Genomic DNA, 20452 nt, shown 5'->3' with positions numbered 1-20452 from the left:
TGAAATATGACTTCTTTTTTGTAACAAGCCGAACTTTATGTTTTTTACTAGCAAAGTGGTGGGTTACTGTGGGTGTGGGTGTGGGTGTGGGTGACGTATGTCACTTTTAGGGGCGAATTCAATCCTATTTTGTGGGTTCTCAAAAACTCATTTGGTTTAGAAAATATGGAAAAAAATTAGTAAGAAGTTTATATGATTTAGAAAAATAGTAAAAATCTATGAAAAGAAACTCACTTAGAAAAAGTTCCGAATATTAACTACTTTCCAAGATGACTCTAAGGCTAAAGGGTGTGGTCATGACCCTCATGCCCACCATGATCCTCCACGTCAGCGACATGTCATCGCCCTCTAATTCACCATCCAAAATCACTATCCTAAGGGTGTGGTCATGACCCAAACCACTATCCACCTATTTTTTTTTTGTGTGAAATTCATTTTTATTTATTTTAAATAAACAACAAATAAAATTAAATATATTTTAGTAATAAAACTACATAGCATTCAAATTAATAAAAAAAATAACATCCAAATTTAAGCTACATATTATAAATTAAGAAAAGAAAACTATTCGTTGTTGTTAACCCGACCAAATTGCCAAACATGTTCAATCAAATCCGAACGAAGATGGTTATGCGTAGTCTCGTTGTATAACGCCCACATGTTAGATTCTTGTTGCCCTTCATCAACTGGTACAACATTCTCATGAATGTCGTTAGGATCATATTCACATATGGCGTTACCTTCGTCTTCGATAATCATGTTATGTAGCAAGATACAAGCATACATACAATATCTCAATGTTTTGAGTTCAAGTGCTCGTGCTGGGTTTGCAACTATGTGCCATTTTTGTTGTAGAACCCCAAATAGACGCTCAACATCTTTCCTAGCAGATTCTTGACATTTTGCAAATTTCTTTCTTTTTTCATCTTCTGGATATGGTATAGTTTTAACAATCGCTGTGTATGTTGGGTATATTCCATCGGCTAGATAATACCCGTGCTTGTATTCTACTCCTGAAACCGAAAACCTAGAATCAGGCCCCGTACCGTTAATGATGTCATTAAAAACATCTGACTGACCAAGAACGTTAATGTCGTTATTCGAACAAGGAACACCAAAGAAAGCATGCCAAACCCAAAGATCATTTGATGCCACGGCTTCAAGAATTAATGTGGGATGACCATGATCACCTCGAGTAAATTGACCTCGCCATGCATTAGGGCAATTACGCCAAGGCCAATGCATACAATCTATGCTACCAAGCATTCCAGGAAAAGCATGTTTACTTTCGTGTGCCTGGTACAACTTTATGATGTCATTCTTTGTTGGCCTTCGTAAGTACTTCGTGCTGTATAGCTTGACCACCCCTTTGCAAAAGTGATACAAACTCTCTCGTGAAGTTCTATCAGACATCTTCAAATATTCATCCCACATGTCGCTACTTGTACCGTAAGCCAATTGGCGAATTGCCGACGTACACTTTTGTAAAGTGGTAAATCCTCTTTTACCTGTAGCATCCCATCTTAATGTGAAAAATGGGTCGTAATTAGCCAAATCGTTGGCTATACGTAAGAAAAGACGACGACTCATTCGGAAACGACGCCTAAATATTTCATCCGTGTATACCGGGTTTTTGGCAAAGTAATCGGCCATCAACCTATCATGGGCACCTACATATTTTACAAAAATGTAAATTACACTAAGATATAAATGACACTTCAAAAAATATAATGCACGAAAAAAATACCTTCACGATCCCTATTTAAACATTGTTGTCGTTTTCTCCGTTTGGATGAGGTTTCTTCCTCCTCTATAATTATTTGTGTTGCTTCCATCACGACGTTCAAAAAAAATTCGTTGATCTCGTCGGAAGAAGTTGGTGACGCCATGGTGGTGGGATAACCTGTTTCTTCTTTTTCTTTGCTACTGTAGGTACAAAAAAAATATATCCGATTTAGCTCAATTACACGAGAGATCTATAACAGAGTTGTCCAAAAACTGAAAAAAAGGTAATTTAAATGACCAGGTTTTTAAGCCCAAGTTTTTGAACCCAAGTTTTTGAACATTCGGTTCTGTTCAATCTTTGCTTCACAAAGCGAGATCCTTTCACTCTTATGTTGAAAGCTACCTTTAAGCTTTGGTTTGTAGTTACTATTTCCTTTACAAACTCCCCAAACTTCTGAATCAAATCAACTAAATGATTCATTTTCTTTGCAAAGTTGAGCTGAATCACAGAAGTAGGCAAATGGGTATACCAAAGCGTAAACCAAACCGTTAGTAGCAGTTCGGTTTGGTTCGGTTCTAAATTTCAACCGGTACGGGTTCGGTATTTACCGGTGTTTTACCCGTAAATACCGGTACCGACAAACGGGGAAAACAGGTTTCGATACCGGTACCGAATATACCCGGTACGGTTCGGTACCGGTTCGATACCATTACTTCCATAAAAACGAGTAGCAACTTAAGAAGCAAAATCAATGAACTAAGTATCAGCTTATAATTTCCAACCTCTAGTATATACTTAATGTTCTCTCTGTTGTTTTAATTATTTGATTTTTCAAAGATTCCATCAGTAGTATACTCCCATCCAAAAAAATAGTCCACTTCTAATAACAAAAGTTTCAAATAGTATTCCACTCATGACCTTCACATTCACTTTTGTAAATACAGTTGTATATGTTTCGATACCAATTTAAGAATTCAGTCATAAATCTAAAACAAACAAACGTGAGCAAATAACTTAACTAAAAATCTAAAATCAACTATTGATCTGATCAATCATAAACATAAATAAACCATTAATCAATTATAACTATGATTGAAAACTTTCAACAGAAGAGAATAAACAACAAACCTGGTATACTTGTCGTCTTGATCTTTTTGTTGTTGCTCCTGTTGCTTGTCGTCTTGTTGGAGCAATAGAAAAGAGGGTTAAGGTTTGCTAGTATTGCTATGCTGATGTTGTTCTTGTGGTCGTACGAAGGGTTTAGGGTTTTGATAGGTGGGGATGATGGAAGAATAGAAAATAGGGAAAAAAATTGTTTATATATTTATTGTTTCAACCCTAGAAAATTGAAAAAGTGGGTCGTGGGATTCGTGGGTTAATTCACGCACACCACGATATGAAGCTCCAAGGGGGTGGTGTAGGTATGAATCATGTTCCTATGTGGCAATTAATGATCCAATTCATGCCCCCCACACCCTATAGCCTAAAGGGGAAATACTTTCTGCAACAATTTATTAACTACTTTCCAAGATGAGGACACACTTCCGAACCCTCTTTTGTTTCTTCTCATGTCTTCATCATAACTTAACATTTAGAGATCTATCTTAGAATTTTATATGAACAACATTTGAACTCTTATAAATAGGTGGTAGCGTTTATATTTCATAACTAGGTTATCCCTCGGGAGCTTTCCGGGTTCTACTATTTAAATGACGTAAACCACTAATGTAAAATTTTATTTATCATATACGATGTGTGGGAAAATCTATATATACTATATATAAGCATTTCCCATGTCTAGAAATGTAATTTGACCTACACTTTTTCAGACGGCAGACGAAGCAACAGAAGTTCTTACCATAATCTTCACCTGTTTCTCCCAAATTTGCCCCCAATTCATTCTCAGTCGCCAAAGAGTCCGAGCAATTATTATATGTACAATAATCAATCAGCTGCATAATGAATTGGAGTATACGAATCATCAAACAGTTTGTGAAATTCATCATGATGAGAGTATACGAACCGCTAAGGTAATCAATTGTATTGAATTGCACCAGCAATCGTTCCCTTCTCCTCTCCAACAAAACCATCCCCATCATGAAGATAACTCACGATGTTCAGATCTAGGGTTCCGGCTCTTCCTTGTCTTCTCCGAACTCAGGTTTCTTAAAGCACCTCCAACTCTCATTCACTAACCCTAATTTTAATCCCATCATCAGCTTTCAGAAATTTCAAGAGATTTGGTGATGCTTTTCCTCTTCAGGTCTCGAATTGCAACCCTGTAATGACAAATTACAGGAGAACGATTGGATGTAAGTCTCTTTCTTTGCTCATCTTTTAGTATTTTATATTTTCTTACTGATCAAATGATGTTGGATATTTGATTATTAGTTTCTTATTTGATGATTGTTTGTAGGTACTGAAGATATTAATAATTGATGAAGTGATATCTTGTGCGGGGATTCAATGAGGTATGGTTTTGGTGTAAATTTTATGTTTTAACAATTATAGTTCGGTAGTCGTCTCTGTTTTTTTCTATTCAAGGGGCGTTTGGATTTGGATTTTGACACTTACGAATTAATATTTCTTAATGTTTTGAAACACAGAATTTAGGGATGTTTGGATTTCGATTTTCAACTCTTGTTATGCTGTTTATAATGCAATGCCCAAAGCAAATAGGGATGAAGTCTAAATTATGCAGGTTTTTTTTAATTATCAACTGATTTCTTATGTTGATGTTTTGTATAATGATTTAAATTAAGAGAAAAACAATAAACCTCAGTTCCTTGGAGGTTATCAGCTTTGATATTACATAATATTTTTCTACTTTATTATTTTAATATTAATTGGGTGTCATCAACATGGATTGTGTGCTGGTTGATTCTAATTGGGATGCAATAAGCGCCTCTAATAGGGCCATGTTTCTGTTTGGTGCCACAAACTCATCTCATAGGTAATGTATTTTTGGTCAAATTTGTTTATACTGGTGTATATAAAGGAAAGAATGCGAATTATATTGGTGATATGGCAGTTGTATTGCCGAGGAAGTTAGAGTGGTCCGGGTTTGTGATGAACTCACAGTTGGTATGGAACACAACTGAATTTAGGCCGGATTGGATCAAAGATTTGGACGTGGTGGTGGCCGCGGATGGAGAGGATGATATTGGGAGTCCTCTTTCTTTGGTTAAGGACGCAATCTCAATTCGTATTGTTTTCTGCATTACTAATTTCATTTATTATAAAATGAAGGTTTCATGGTAAGCTCCCTTTTAGGAGGTGCTTTTGTTGGATCTTCAGTCAGTGGCTAGATCGCTTACGGGGTTGGACGTCGAAGAGGATTCCAATTGTGTGCCATACCACTGATAGTCGGTGCTGTAATGAGGTATCGTTATTACTTACGCCCTTGAGGTTATGTTATGATATGTTATACCTGTTTGATCCTCAATAATCGATTTGACAAGACAAATGATCACTTTACTAACTGCCATTTGGAGGTGCATAATGCTTTTAAAATTATAATTTGTAGTCCCACATCAGATGATCTTGGGGGTATGCATATTGGAAGGTTTCTTGTTGGAAGTGCAATGGGGGTTAGCCCTCCTATCGCAGCTCTGTACATTATAGAGGTATGAAACTCGATTGAATTCTTGGATATTGTCGTTTTTACATTACAGAGGTATGCTTATTGGAAGGTTACTGACCTTTTATTGTTAAAAGTTAGTCTTCACCGGCTTTTGTAAGAGGAACTTACGGAAGCTTCACTCAGATCGCAACGTGTCTTGGACTTATTTGTTTTTTCTTCATCGGGATCCCAGCAAAGGATGTTACGCGTTGGTAGGGAGCATAATACATACATACTTGTGTTGCATGTTGAATGATGAATTGGATTTGAAATTAATGTTAAGTTTATTATTGGATTAGGTGGTGGGTCTGCTTCTGGGTATCTACCGTTCCGGCAGCCTTGCTTGCTCTTCTAATGGAGTTCTGTGCAGAAAGTCCCCATTGGCTTTTTAAGGTAAGAATTGCTCGTATCAATCCTTTCATTGTCCACGTATACATTTTACAACTCGCCACATTATATTTGTATAGGTTTTAGTATACATTGATATAAATTTCTCTTTTTCGTGCTTTAAACCTCGCGTACATGATGCGTGTGCCTTCGCCACGGCTTATTGAGGTTGTTAACTTTGTACATCATAACTAAGTTCAAAATGATCACAATCAATAAAACATCAAATACGTCTCTTGATCAAATACTTTTGTTCTTTGAGCGAATTTAGAGAGGAAGAAGTGCAGAAGCTGAAGCAAAGTTTGCAAAGCTCCTCGGAAGCTTACATGTCAAGTCTGCAATGGCAGAATTGTCCAAGTCAGACAGAGGGGATGAAGTAGACGGAGTAAAGCTTTTAGAGTTGTTCTACGGATGCCATTTCAAAGGTGTGTGTGTATATATATCACCATATTCACTATACCTTTTTCCCAATTAAAGTACATGTTTTTTAAATTTCAAGTTGATGCTTTGCTTTCATATATGTATAGTTAAAGACGAATCTTTTAAATTTCAAGTTGATGATTTGCTTTCTTATATGTTTAAGATTATTGCTCAAGGTATTTACTAATTCTTTTAAGATTATTGCTCAAGGTATCTATAGATCATGTGCAGAAGGAACTGTCACATATGTATTGGACAAGAAATTTGATGGAACACTAGATCATAATGTAAACTTGTATATGAATTTTCAAACATTTTAAGGGTTGAGTTATGGTCTCACCCCGTATTGTCGACTCCGCCGCAACGCGCGGGTTCCCTACTATATTATGTATAGATAATAACTGAACCGAAACTACGTCAACCAACATTAATAATCCCTCAGCAGAGAAACTTGATAGAGATACTTAAGTCCAACTATTCTACACTTAGCTTTCATTTTCTAACAGTAATTTGAATTTTGGAAATTAAATTCACTTAATATATTTAACTTCTTTAATATTAAAATATTTCTTAAAATCTGAAGGTGTTACGTTCCTTTTGTTTATTAAATTTTGTTTTCTTGATTAGATGGGCAACTTACCATGGTGATTGTGATTTTTATGATGACCATTCTAACATTTTTTTAGCATCAAACTATTTATATCTAAAATTCTAAATACTACCTCACCTTACTTTTACAAGAATTTAAATCTATATGACTACACTATTTTTATAGGGTCAAACATCATACCACTAATGATCTAACTAACATCCAATATGCATGTATGTTAATCTTTTTTAGGAGGGAATAGAGAAGAATTAGTCCTTCAATCAATCAAACTCAAAATTGAATGAATCTAGAGTGAATATATCACCAACCAAAACACAAAAATAAACATCAAGGATTAACAAAAAAGAACATGACGAAATTGAAGAAAAACTACCCCAGATGATGCCATATAAAAGAAAAAAAGATAAAAAAAAAAAAAAAAAATACCGCCTCGTTGGCCTCCTTAGATCGTGGGTATGGTGGGGCGGGGGTTGGGCTTGGGTTGGGGCATGAGTTGACACGTGGCTTGGGTGGCAAACATGGGCTGAACGACATTCAACACGGTATGGTGGGGCGGGGGTTTGGGGCGTGGGTTTGGTGGGCTTTGCTGGGCTTCGCTGGGCTGACCCGCTAGGCTATTTCAATATTTTTTAAAACAACAAATTTAATTTTTTTAATATTTTTAAATAAAGAAAATTAAAAAAAAAAATTCCTAACGTTTATATTTGTTTTTTTATCTCTTATCTCATCTCCAAGACTAGTTGTAACTCGTCACCCTCTAGGTGATCAATGGGCTGGGACATAAATTTCAAATCATCCCGTTTTTGTTTCTTGGCATCTCTAGCGTAGGGCTGTAAACGAGCCGAGTCGAGCCGAGCTCGACCCAGCTCGAGCTCGGCTCGAACTCGAATTTCAAATCGAGCTGAGATTTGAGGTTCGAGCTCGACTCGATTAAAATTCGAGCTAGCTCGGCTCGGCTCGATCTAGCTCGAACTAACAAAGAACCGCAATATTTACGACTTAAAAAGCCCTAAAAATGAATCTTTTCATAGAATAAGAGCCATAATTGCAATTATATATAACCAAATGGCTAAATATGCAAGTATAAATAGTTAACTCACTTAGTACATTTTCTTTACCTTCTTTTATAGGGGAGATACTCCTTTAGTTTTTGTTTTCTAAGCGACGTGGGACAAAAAAATGAAGGATGTAAACCTTATCAAGCTGGCTCACGAGCTCGCGAGCCGAGCCAAGCCAAGCTCGAGCTCGACTCGTTTACAAACCGAGCCGAGCCGAGCTGGCTCGTTTCAAACTGAGCCAATTTCGAGCCGAGCTCTTTTCAAACTTTTTTCGAGCGAGTTTCGAGCAAGCTGCGAGCCACGAGTTTTTTGAACACCCCTACTCTAGCGGCATCTCTAGCTTCTTTGCTCCTTCGAATTTCGGCCCTTTGTTGTTGGAATACGTTGAATGTATCCAACCTGCATGAAATGACATCCAACTGATCGCTGTATATTCCCCTACGCGAGCCCGAACTCCTAGCTGAAGGCGATGCCGTACCAGATCTTGATTTTTGAGCACGCCTTTTTGCGACATCTCTTCCATACTCAGGCCGGTTTGGGCTTGGCGAATCATCCAAAAGGTCCTCAAACTCTTGATCTCGTGCATCAGATTGAGCTTGACGAGGCTCTTGACCTTTTGGAAGACGTGTTACTTTCGCTACCAATGGGGATATTCGCCCACTTTGGATGGAACTTACAAATCTCCCAACAATGCATGAAACGGAAGTTGGTCCCCATATTTGATTTGAATGTGACCAATGCATTTGTCACAATGTCGGCTTCGGTTTCACCACTTTTTGGGTTTTGCTTTGATTTATTTAAAAAAACCACTATATTTTTTAAGTTGGCCGCTAATCTCGCTCCACTTCGAGGATAAGCTATCGTTTTCACGATAAGCCTCCCTTCCCAATTCTTCATCGAATACTCTACTAACCGCTTCCCACAAGGCGGTTCGATGTTGAGAATTTCCTATTTTAATAAATAAAAAATTAAATATAATACAAAGTTATATAAAAATAACCATTAATAAAAACAAAGTTTAAGAATACCTAAACTTGGATGTTGAGATTGTTGACACCAAGCCCTCACCAATGCAACTTCTTTAGCAACGACCCATTTTTGTTGTTTTCGTTTGACGGTTTCAAGTGCTTTATCCGCCTCGGTTTTTTTCTTATGACTTCTCTTTTTTATGGGTTTCGATGCGGAAGGAACATCGTTGGGTGGTTGAGTTTCGGGGACGGTTTCGGTTTGTGAAAGGTCGATGGAGGTTGGTGAAAGGTTGATGGGCGATTGTGTAAACGGGGTAGGTATCGAATTGTCGGTGTGTGGGAAGTTAGTATACAAACGATTCCCAATATACGATGCATAACTCGCTTCAACGGGCATAGAAGAGTGTATGAAAATGGACGAGGTATTGGACGATTGGGTGGTGGGCTAGGATTATTTTCTTGGAATGCATACGGGTTGTTCGGGTCATAAGCACGGTTATAAGGATGCATTTTTTCGTTTTGTAGAAGGAGAATTGAAGATGATTATAGAAGATGTGGTTGAATGTGGTAAAAAATGGAAGAAAAATGTGAGTTTTATAGTGAAAAAAATAATTTTTTTTTAACATAGCCGTTGGCCAACGGCTATTTTGGTTTGGCCATTGAGAGCCCACCATGTCAGCTAGTCAAGACCGCCCCACGCCCGGCTTGAAACCCAAGCCCCAAGGGCCACACCCCAACCCAAGCCCACCCGGGGTGGTGGTTTAGGCGTTTTCCCCCAACCCACGCCCAAACCCCCGCCCCATACCCCACAGCCTTAGTCGGTGATCTACCTCAAGCGATGCAACCTACACCACCATAGCATCGTCTGCACTTTGAGGACAAGTATATCCCAACCTGACTATAATGTGTTCACAAGCCCATATTGTGTATGCATATAATGTAAATTATAGTTTGTCTTTATAAAATTGTATTGTATGAGCTCACCAGTATATAGCTGGCATCGTTTTAAGTATATTTGCTACAGGTAACACTTAAGAGGTATGGTAGGAACTACTTGGTAATGCTTGACTTAGAGATCAAGATGTTCATTAGCCTATATAATATTGTAAATAGTAGTACAATGTAATCAGGATGTTATAAGTTTCAATAACGGTTGGGTTTTTCTTCTACTATATCAATTGTGAGTAATCACTCGATTTATTGGTGGGGTAGTACACCTAGTAATATATTTATAGATTAAAAAAATACTAACTATTCAAAGTTTAATATTACATTTTTTTAATATTGTTATGTTACGAAAGAAAACGACATAATTCATAAATTTATGTCAAATATATATATATATATATATATATATATATATATATATATATAGGATCCTGTACAAAGTGGGACTTTTGTAAGAAGTGTGAGAATAATTTGGGAGTGACAAGTGTCCTTTATCCTAATTAATTCAAAAGGGTATATTAGTAATTTGACTTTCTTATCATTTAATTGATTTCAAAGATAACTGCAAAAAAAAAAAAAAAAAAAAAAAAAAAAAAAAAAACTTGCGATGAGTTTTTATAGGGATGAATCGAATTTTGAATTAGGAGAAATTTTAGGAAACATTATACATCTGATTCTTTTATCTTCTTCATCATCTTTTAATCGCAACATCTTTTAATCATATATTGTTCATGACGTGGTGTTTTAAACATCTGGATACATTGTTCATGGCGTGGTGTTTTAAACATCTGGAGACATTGACTATGATTCAAGTCATGGTGTTTTATCAGGAGACATTGTTCATGGAGTGGTGTTTTAAACATCTGGAGACATTGTTCATGGCGTGGTGTTTTAAACATTTGGAGACATTGACTATGATTCAAGTCATGGTGTTTTATCTGACTCGAATTCCAGATAAAACACCATGACTTGAATCGTCTGTTTGTTTGATGATTTACAATGTTTTTTGGATTCCAGATAAAACACCAAGACTTGAATCATAGTCATGGTGTTTTAAAATCTAGGAATATTTTGTATTGATAAAACACCATGACTTGAATCATAGATGTTCTGGGAATGTTGTGTATTGATAAAACACCATGACTTGAATCATAGATGTATAAAACACCACGCCATGAACAATGTCTCCAGATAAAACACCATGACTTTGAATCATAGATGTTTAAAACACCACGCCATGAACAATGTGTCCAGATAAAACACCATGACTTGAATCATAGTCATGGTGTTTACGATTTTTATACAATGTCTCCAGATAAAACACCATGGCTTGAATCATAGATGTTTAAAACACCACGCCATGAACAATGTCTCCAGATAAAACACCATGACTTGAATCATAGTCAATTTATCCAGTTGTTTTAAAACACCATGCCATGAACCTGATTACAGTTCTCTTTATGATAATGTATGACGAATATGCAACCAAAGACCTTCTACAATTAAGGTGAATCATTAGTTCCGATATTTAAGGAAAAAGGAGTGAACGTAGGAGTTTTTTTGGTCGTGTATGATATGGTTACCATATTTCAAACATTGAAAAAGACACTATTGCCCTTCAATTTTACATAAGGTCCCTCTAATTAAAACACAATTTATATTTTTATACCCTATTGATCTCAACCATTAGATCAAATATCCAATGGTTTAAAACACTTCTTACCCTTCTTACATTTTAGACACTTTTTACCATATCCCTACCCTATATATATATATATATATATATATATATATATATATATATATCTGATTAGGTTCAAACGTGAACAAAATTCCAAGAGTGAACTGTGTGAACTGATCTGGGCCCTTGATTTTTATGATCTTGAGATTAAAGTGAGTGGCATGATGGTAATTATTTGGTTAATTTTTTCCATTTAATTAAATACAAAAAGGGTATATGTGTAATTTCCATTTTGCATTGATTGCATAAATCCCGTTTCTCTCTCTCAAATCAAGTAATCTTATCTCCTCCAAATTCCAATCCTTCAAACCATCTTCATCGAAGCCACCATGATTATTATCACAGCCATCATCGATCTGCATCACCACCGGTTATTCATCAAAATCGAAGAAAAAACGGATCGTTTTTCAGATCCGAATCGAAGAAAAAACGGATCGTTTTTCAGATCTGAATCGAAGAAAAAAGGATCGTTTTGTAGGTAAACTCTTCTAATCGCTTCTTATTATTATCAATTTCATTCAACATATGTTAGATCTTGATTGTAATCGTTGATTTCTGTTGTTTAATTTGTGTATTTTGATGCTCTGTAGCGAAAAAATTAATATTGTTTTGCGATAAACAACCGACTTTCAAAAATTTCCGACCCCCTTGATAAGAATTTATGGGTCTACAATTATTAGTTTAAAAGGTTGGTGATTGAAATTCCGTTTATGGTACCTTAGTTATTCTTATTGTTTCAGCCAAGTCTTGGTATGTAGCGAGGGCGCTATTGAGTAAGGATCCAAAGCTGGAGTCAGGGTTACCATCAGAAACTCAAAGCTCAGCTGAATCCCAATTACCAAGGGACTGTATGTTGAGTATGTTGGAGAATCTGGTCAAAAAAGGTTTTGTACTATAAGATTATTCTTCTCTCGTCTTTTTAAATAATTTTGCTTAGGTATTTTGTTTGATTTTGCATATGTGCTTTCATGTGTTTTGCAGCATAATCCTGAAGTTCTAAAAGGTTTGTACATAACCAGTTGTTCTTTGTTGTTATTGTAATAGTAGTTGTTGTTAATGCTCTCTTAAAGGGTTGTTCTCTTTGTGTATCAGTTCTCTTTCGGGGAGGACCCAACTCCATTGAGCGCATTACGATGGAGAACATACAAATTTCATTTTTTATGAGTCGGTGTAAAAAAATCTTTTTTTACGAGTCAGAGTAAATAATTTTTTACGAGCCGGTGTAAAAAAAATTTTACGAGTTAGTGTAAAAAATTTTGCTGCTTTTTTTACGAGTCAGTGTAAAAAATCTTTTTTTTACGAGTCAGAGTAAAGTTTTTTTACGTGCGTTGTAAAATAACATTCACAGGTGTAATGCGATGTACACATGTGTACATCGCATTTTGCTCTGTTTTTAATGCGATGTACACATGTGTATTCTGATTTTGCTCTGTTTTTAATGCGATGTACACATGTGTATTCTGTTTTTGCTCTAATTTTTTGTGATATCTCATAATTTTTTGTGTATTGAATGTGTAAAGTTGTTGATGTACACTTGTGAATTATGCAAAGTATTAGTTGCTGAGTTTTTTTGTGCTATTATAGGAGATGTCGTTAACGAGAAAAGTGGAGATGGAAGGTCGATAAGGATGATTCACGTATGAGGTCGATAAGGATGATTCAGCATACAACGTGGCGAATAGTTGTAAAAGATTATGTTTTTTGTTTTTTCGATTATGTTGGGTTTATTGTTTTTACGAAAATGGAACTTGTAATTATATGTTTTTTTGTTTAGTTTGGAAAACATTATGGAACTTGTAATTTGTTAAATATAAAATAGTTTTACAGGTATTGTTTCTATGTATGTATTATGTAGCTAATTACACATATGTACGATGCTGAGTACACATGTGTACTATTCTATTTATATCCAAGTACACATGTGTATACCGTTGAAATATAAAGGTTACGTGGATCTTAAAAATCAAAATTTGAATTCTGGTGATGAAATCTGAAATAAAAATTAAAACTGAAATTTGGTGGTTTGTTGTTTGTTTTGATAATTATCTTATTAATAAATAAAATATAATGTGGATAATGAATTTAAATTAGGAAAGATGTAACTTAATTCAGTTATTAAAATGATGATTTAAATCTAATTTTTTATATAATTACAATCCTACCCTTAACAACTAAAAAAGAAATCAAGGGTCCAGATCTGTTCACGCAGTTCACTCTTGGGAGGTTGTTCATGCAGGAACCCTAATATATATATATAAAGAAATACATACAAAAGAACTGCAACCGTATCACACACACATATATAGGTTATTGACTAATATAACCCAAATGACTTATTTACCAATAAATGGGTCGAAATTAGAAAACCATCATATGTGCCTTATGGAACAGGGAGGAGTTAATCGAACAGTAGCACTATGTGTTGGTTTTGCAAGATTAACAGTAAAATAATCTCATTTAAGATTAGAACAACGGTAGAATAGCCAATTTTATTTGACCCAAACTCATTAATAACCAAAATTTGTTTTTTCCAAACATTAAAGAACTTTTAATCTAAAAAACAGTTCCAATATGTGACATCCAAACACCACCTACAATATTGAGTTGTACTTGATCTTACCACTTTCTGGCATATATGATATGTTCACCATTTTATGGGTCCCATCTTCACTTCTAATTGCATCAACTGAATGAAAAACCTTACATCTTTGTTTCATTTCACAATTTTTCGCAACCGAACCCGTTATCGGAAAACTCACGAAACCACACCAATACCCTGCCAACCAATAGGATCATGTAAAATGCAGCTAGCACTTATAATTTGAACCCACAAAATAAAAATTATCAATGGACAAAACAAATGTAATTTTGCTAGATGAAATTCTCTCAATTAGCTGAAGAGATCAATTCATGCTGTCAGTATATCATATAAGATTTTATTTTGTTTCAAAATTCTTCATGTATAGACTTGCAAATTTATTATTATTGGCGTATAGAATGAAAATATGTAGGATTTAGGCAAGTGAAAGTAGATATACGACCAAAGATTAGCGTATCTCATGACTTTATGTATGAAACTATTAATCTGAAATGATCATACAGTTAATTTAGTAATTTTCTCATAAGTTAAAGTGTTTGTACCAGTGAGGCCATTCCGCGTGCATTTTTTACTAACTCAGTGCTTCTTAGAAAAACATCTGAGAACGCTCCCTGTATCGTTTCAAGCAAAGAAAAACATATAAATAAATTTCACACTATAACGACGTAGTTTTGACAAGTATTTATACAGTAGTACATTAAAGATGTCAATATGTAATTTGTGACCTGAACGGCAACTCGGTAGAAAAGCTCCTCGCCAACAGAGCTTGCAGCAACCATAAGCATAAACTGCCATGGAGACATTCCATAGAAAAAGCTTCGTAATTCTTCGTCTTCTACATCCCTAATTGCCCGAGCATGCGGTGACACCTTTACAACTTCATCCTGTACGAATTTAGACGAATTAGATACAAACTATTGAATAAAAAAATGTATAAGAGTAATATAGAGAAGACAATATATTTTATTGAGTAATATTAGATCTATTCACAGATGCAGATTAAGATTATTATTATTATTATTATTATTATTATTATTATTATTATTATTATTATTATTATTATTATTGTGCTAATATTAAATCTACAATCACAACAACACATTCCATTATTTAATAAAAATATGGGAAAAAAGTGTTATCGGGTCGCTAGGTCAAGTCAACCTGACCAAGCCTGTTTCGACATGCACGAAAGATGACCTGTTTTGACCGGTTAACCAACCCGGCAACCTTCCCATCTTGCCATCCCTCTATTATATGTTGAGGGAGACGAATCCGCAAATGATCTACTTAATTAACTGAACAAATGACGTCGTTGCATATACTAACAACAATCATGTATAAAATGTCTAAAAATGTATTAATCAAGAAACACACATTCAAGTTCCTATATGTGTATAAGAATTGGTAGAATTAACGACAAAATAGGGTAACCAACATTGAAAGTGGCAATTAGGGTGAAGGGAGTAGTTAAACACTTGAAAGTGGCAAACTTCAAAATCAACCAATCAGAGGGTGCTATGTCATTCCATCTCAAAAGTTTAAACTATTCTGAAAAGTGTTGGCAATGGTTAAACACTTGAATTGGTAAACTTTTTTTTTTGTTTTCATTTTTTTAAAATTATGTGTTAAATGGGTCATCTTCCCGTGCAGCAAACGTTCACTGCTCGGTTTCCTTACCGATCGGCAAATGGGTCGGCGGGGGTGTTACCGCTCGACGAACCCATTTGCAGATCTGGTTTGCCGCCCACTCCTTATACCCTTAGCCCATTATCATAATCCCGGGTCACCAATAAATGCTTCTCAAACATATACCATAAGATAAAAACAAAAGATATGGCAACTTATGTACTCACTTTTCCTTGACATGGATTCAGTTCCTCATCCTTGGTCACCAATACCTAGGCCTGCTCTGTGATCTATTTAACTACAAATAAGAACACATATTTAACATGCACATTTACTTGCTGATGGGTGACTCATGGGTCGATGCAAACCAACCCGTTTGAACTCTCATTATTAATTCGTCAAAACATTCAGTATGCCACCTCCACATGCCAACACAAACTTGGTACTATTTTCTTATCACAAATCTGTTCCGTCTAAAAATTAAGATTTATAATGCCATTGTTCTGTTTTTTTAGTCATACCTGCGTACAACATACTGAATGGTCCAAAACTGGGAAAGATGCGGTCAGAGCAATCCTGAATGATCTTGTAGAACCCATCATGGTTTTATCCTGCATTAGACCGACTTCCTCACAAACACAGTCCAGTATTCCTAGAAATACTCTGTCATGTCTCTAACAGATGCTAATACCTTTCTTTCATCAATCTTTAATTTCAGAATTTCTATCTCTGCTTATTTAAAAAACATTTTTATCGACTCGGAGAAGTTTCCTTGCATATCATGCTTCTCAAAACCCGATATTCTAATCTTCTGCAGCCCTATTTCAAGTTTTGTCACATACCCACTTCACACATCGGAATCCATTCCAGCGGCTTTTTTAACATTACTTAATTCTCTACTCAGCCTGCTAACAACTTGCAACCCTTGAATGTTATAGTGTTATGATACCCACCTGAATGTACTCACCAGATCCTCTATACCGATGGCTATCACCCCATATTTTAGACTCAATATAAAGTTCAATTAAGTCAGGCTCGGGCTGGCTCGTTTACACCCCTATCCATAATCCTGTACACAACAGATTTAGTTGCTTCAAGATAATAACATAAACAATTTGCGTTGTAAAATGATCAGCTTTGAAACCTTTTAGCTCTATAAATGAGCTTTCTTTGGTTTTTATTATTGACCCTCCAAGCGTAACCTTCCATTCTCCATCAAGCGACCTCACTGTAAAGTTAAGAAAAAAAGTTAAAAATAAGAAATTGTACATAGGATTTGTAATGGAATATTAAATTAACAAAAATCCATTAAAAGTTTTCCATGAAAAAACTTGATTCTTTCAATATAGAAGACAAAAACTAATAATTAAAAACTCAAATATAGAATAGTTAATCATAAATCCATTTCCCAAAAACATATATTTCAATGGAAGACTTAAGTACAAAACTAAACATTTGAATATGTGTAATAGCAGACTGTAACCTATGTTGTGTTAACTATCAACATGTAGATTAACAAAGGATCACAAGTACCAGAATCATCTTAGATACCCAAAGGCATTTCATCGAGCATGTGGTATACACATATTAAATCCAATGAAGTAACATCACTTTAGAATCAGTACAACCCCAAACCACATGTTAATAAATAATCACTACTAAAAACATCACTATTAGCTGATAACCCTAAACACTAAATCTCATATTCGTATAAAAAATTGCAAAATTAGTCAAATTGTAAATAAAAAATAGGAAAGAGGTGCATGAAAAAACTGGTCGAGATTGGGAAGTAACCTGGTTTTAAGCATGAACCAAACTCGATTTGGAAACGCTGAATACAAAATCCGGCTGTTGAAACACAAAACAAACAAAACCATTTTTAAAGCTTCGAAAATCAAAGGATGGATCTAGATAATAATCATGATAGATAGAAAGCTTACCAAGATCGATACCAAAGTCGGCATGCCACAAATCTCTAACACAACACATGCATAATAAACCAATTAACAAAAACATTCTATTAAAACAGCACAGGAAGCACAAAAAACTTACAGTTCGCCGAAACCCTAGATAGTTGAGGATCTGAACACAGTGCCGGAACCCAACCCTAGCGATTACTTGTCTTCGGGTGATCGGAACAAAGTGACAAATCTGAACATAGTGCCGGAAACCTAGCAGAGTTGAGAAGAAAGGCCGGCGCCGTGCCTCCGACACCGCCTTTCTCTCTCTCTTCTTATCAAAACCCCCCGTTCGAAAAACAACAAAATTCTAAACAACTTTGAAAAAAAAACTTGTAGAAGTTAAGAAACATAAGGAGAATAAGAAATTGGAAGCAAGAATCAATTAATAATACCATATTATGTTGATTGTTGATGCGGTTCTTGGTGATTATGAAGTCTTGATTCCTTGCGAGAATGAACGACCAGAATGATGGAGATAAAAATTAGGGTTTCTAAGGGAAGTGAAAAAAGTTGAAGTCGGGTCATAATAACATGATACGGACCCGCGTCAACCCATATACACAAATTTTTGACCCATGGTTTTGGAGCCAAAACCAAAATCTAGGTTGTCTTAGGTGATGCCACATCATTTTGCAACCCCCCATATCATGACACATAAGCCCTCATTTATCATGTTTATTATATATAATAGATTATAATAAGGAGTTGCTGCAAAGATTAGAGATGGTAAACTAAATTGAACCTTTTTTTAAAGGAAAAAAAACTAAATTGAACCTGATAGGTAAACTTGAAATCTAAAACATTAAGGATGGGTAAGTGAACGAATATTTGTGTAGGAGATTTGTTTTAAAAAATTTGTGGGCATGGTATTAGGTGATACATGTTCCGATTATCCAAAATATACATACTAGTTTACCACAACCATACATGTAAACTTTTCTTTTCTATTATTACAATTTTTTTTTTGTCTTGAATAATTGAGTAATCTACTAATCCACTTACATTGTTTTTATAATTTTAATTTCCTTGGTAATAACTTTATATAAAAATATTAAAAAGTAAGAAATGTTGGAAGTCCTAAACAGATAAACTTTAACAAATAAACAAACTAAATAAATGGATACCCAAACGGTATGAAACCGATGACTAAACTCGGTTTTACAATTATGTATACAATGACATTACCAATACTTGTCCCATTCTCATCTATCTAAATATAATCAAGATTTCCCACAATGTTGGACAAGATTTCGAAGACAAAGCTTGTCACGCAAACTGAAAAGCAAATGTTTAATGAGATTGACGTCCAATCATAAAAGAATTTTTTGCATAAATAGGTGGTTTGCACCACAAAAGAGTGTTATTAGGTGGGTAAACATTTTGTTTTCAGATTTAGGTAGGTTGTGGTTCCATACAGCGACTTTCATGAAGCAATTCTGCCAAATATCAGAGTTTCTGCAAAAGCTGCAAAAAATGTTGAAGGTTGCTGTTTGATACAGCGACCTTCTGAAAGTCGCTGTATCAACTTGCAATGTTATAGAAAGTCGCAGAATCATACTACAAGCTTATTGAAGTTTGCTGTTTCATAATACAAGCTTATTGAAGGTTGCTGTTTCATACTACAAGCTTATTGAAGGTTGTTGTTTCATACTACAAGCTTAATAAAGATCGCAGAATGGTGTCACAAGCTTATTAAAGTCGCAGAATGATATTGCAATGTTGATATGGGTTCTGAAATTTGAAATGTTATGTTTTATAACCCAACTACACATAAGAGATGCACAACAATTCGTGTGTTGTGAACAACATACTGTGTTTGTTTAAAAAATATAATGTTGAAATTTAAATTGTGTTTGTATGATGTTCTTTATTAAAAATGTTCGTTGGTTGATATTTCTGCCGATAGGAAAATTTGGTCAATGTATGATGATTCTCTTGGATCATTCGTCATGATGTTTTTCTCAGTTTTAATTTTCGTATATCAAGTGGGAAGATCTTGTGTGGAGGAGAAAGATTATTCTCATCTACCATCTCCTCCCGTAAGGTGTACGAAGATAATGAAATTTGCTACTGTGGATGCGTCAACGTCTGCTATTGAGTCTTATGAAAGATTTAGCAGACGCTGAGGCATTTCTCATCTACCACCTCCTCCCGTAAATTATTATGCAACTTCTGGTGGGGGCATCACCCCCGTTTTCGGTAGGAGATTTAGATCCTATTGTAATGTTGTTCGCCGAACATCACCGAGGTTGCAGAATTCTCAGCATCCTTAACCTTCGACCTCTCATTTCCTTTCGCAAAAAAAGTTGCATCAGGAAGCTCGATATATGAAGAAATGGGACGGGTTTAGATTCACTGTATTTCTGTTCTAATTGGAAGCCCGGCAAACAGTCTTGCAATTAGAAATGATTTGTTAAAATAGTACGAAGTGAACATTGTATTTCTGCCTGTATGTAATTAAAATAGTACTACATTTATGTAATTTGCGAGTTTGATAGATCCTATTGTAATGTTGTAAACCTTTATAAATTTGGTGTTGTAACATGCCTTGTTGTAAACCTAATTTCAATGATGGTTCAAAAAATAAAAATTAGAACCACTTCAAACGAATAATAAAATCTGACTAACTGATTAGTTGAAACAAATAACCATTTCAATGTATTTAAAGTTGTTTTAAGAGAACTACCATTTTTACTTTTTTGAATATTTAAAAAATATTATTATATGTATATTCATCCAGTAGATGGTGGGCTCCACCAACTATCTTGTTACTCCAACACTATAAA

At 35.1% G+C, this 20452-nt stretch overlaps 3 protein-coding genes across 37 annotated transcripts; 1 reads left to right on the top strand and 2 right to left on the bottom strand.

The window, feature by feature from the left end:
- Positions 1 to 459: 459 nt before the first annotated feature.
- Positions 460 to 3278, bottom strand: LOC110895323 (protein ALP1-like). 2 transcript variants are annotated; one of them, XM_022142610.2, is made up of 4 exons: positions 2855 to 3278; positions 1748 to 1926; positions 1080 to 1670; positions 460 to 1013 (listed from the first exon to the last, which is right to left on the bottom strand). In XM_022142610.2, exons 2-4 carry the CDS (start codon positions 1887 to 1889, stop codon positions 565 to 567), a joined length of 1182 nt encoding a protein of 393 aa, XP_021998302.1. In that variant the 5' UTR covers positions 1890 to 1926; positions 2855 to 3278; the 3' UTR covers positions 460 to 564. The 2 variants fall into 2 exon arrangements, with proteins under 2 accessions (XP_021998302.1, XP_021998301.1); XM_022142609.2 differs by having other exon boundaries at positions 460 to 1670; positions 2855 to 3272.
- A 192-nt stretch (positions 3279 to 3470) lies between these two features.
- LOC110895324 (probable plastidic glucose transporter 3) lies at positions 3471 to 6310 on the top strand. Of its 23 annotated transcripts, none has more exons than XM_022142613.2 (9): positions 3471 to 3887; positions 3990 to 4038; positions 4143 to 4197; positions 4333 to 4679; positions 4758 to 5108; positions 5253 to 5352; positions 5448 to 5560; positions 5648 to 5741; positions 6007 to 6310. In XM_022142613.2, exons 5-9 carry the CDS (start codon positions 5104 to 5106, stop codon positions 6208 to 6210), a joined length of 516 nt encoding a protein of 171 aa, XP_021998305.1. In that variant the 5' UTR covers positions 3471 to 3887; positions 3990 to 4038; positions 4143 to 4197; positions 4333 to 4679; positions 4758 to 5103; the 3' UTR covers positions 6211 to 6310. The 23 variants fall into 23 exon arrangements, 14 of the variants coding, with proteins under 14 accessions (XP_021998305.1, XP_035839745.1, XP_035839748.1 ...); XR_004880863.1 differs by having other exon boundaries at positions 3476 to 3887; positions 5444 to 5560; XR_004880866.1 differs by having other exon boundaries at positions 3491 to 3887; positions 4333 to 4427; positions 5444 to 5560.
- A 7626-nt stretch (positions 6311 to 13936) lies between these two features.
- On the bottom strand, positions 13937 to 18194 carry LOC110895325. Of its 12 annotated transcripts, none has more exons than XR_004880855.1 (10): positions 17758 to 18186; positions 17646 to 17680; positions 17500 to 17553; positions 16850 to 16933; positions 16397 to 16774; positions 16227 to 16316; positions 15933 to 16003; positions 14805 to 14963; positions 14622 to 14690; positions 13937 to 14256 (listed from the first exon to the last, which is right to left on the bottom strand). XR_004880855.1 is itself a non-coding variant. In XM_022142620.2 (8 exons), exons 5-8 carry the CDS (start codon positions 16320 to 16322, stop codon positions 14236 to 14238), a joined length of 345 nt encoding a protein of 114 aa, XP_021998312.1. In that variant the 5' UTR covers positions 16323 to 16774; positions 16850 to 16933; positions 17500 to 17553; positions 17646 to 17680; positions 17758 to 18186; the 3' UTR covers positions 13937 to 14235. The 12 variants fall into 12 exon arrangements, 3 of the variants coding, with proteins under 3 accessions (XP_021998312.1, XP_035839737.1, XP_035839738.1); XR_004880857.1 differs by having other exon boundaries at positions 16659 to 16774; XR_004880852.1 differs by having other exon boundaries at positions 15933 to 16774; positions 17758 to 17981; positions 18059 to 18194.
- Positions 18195 to 20452: the final 2258 nt, after the last annotated feature.

Source organism: Helianthus annuus, chromosome 15 (assembly GCF_002127325.2).
Source record: "Helianthus annuus cultivar XRQ/B chromosome 15, HanXRQr2.0-SUNRISE, whole genome shotgun sequence".
NCBI classification, from domain to species: Eukaryota; Viridiplantae; Streptophyta; class Magnoliopsida; order Asterales; family Asteraceae; genus Helianthus; species Helianthus annuus.
Note: the sequence above shows the minus strand (reverse complement) of the source record. Positions and strands in the feature narration are given on the sequence as shown.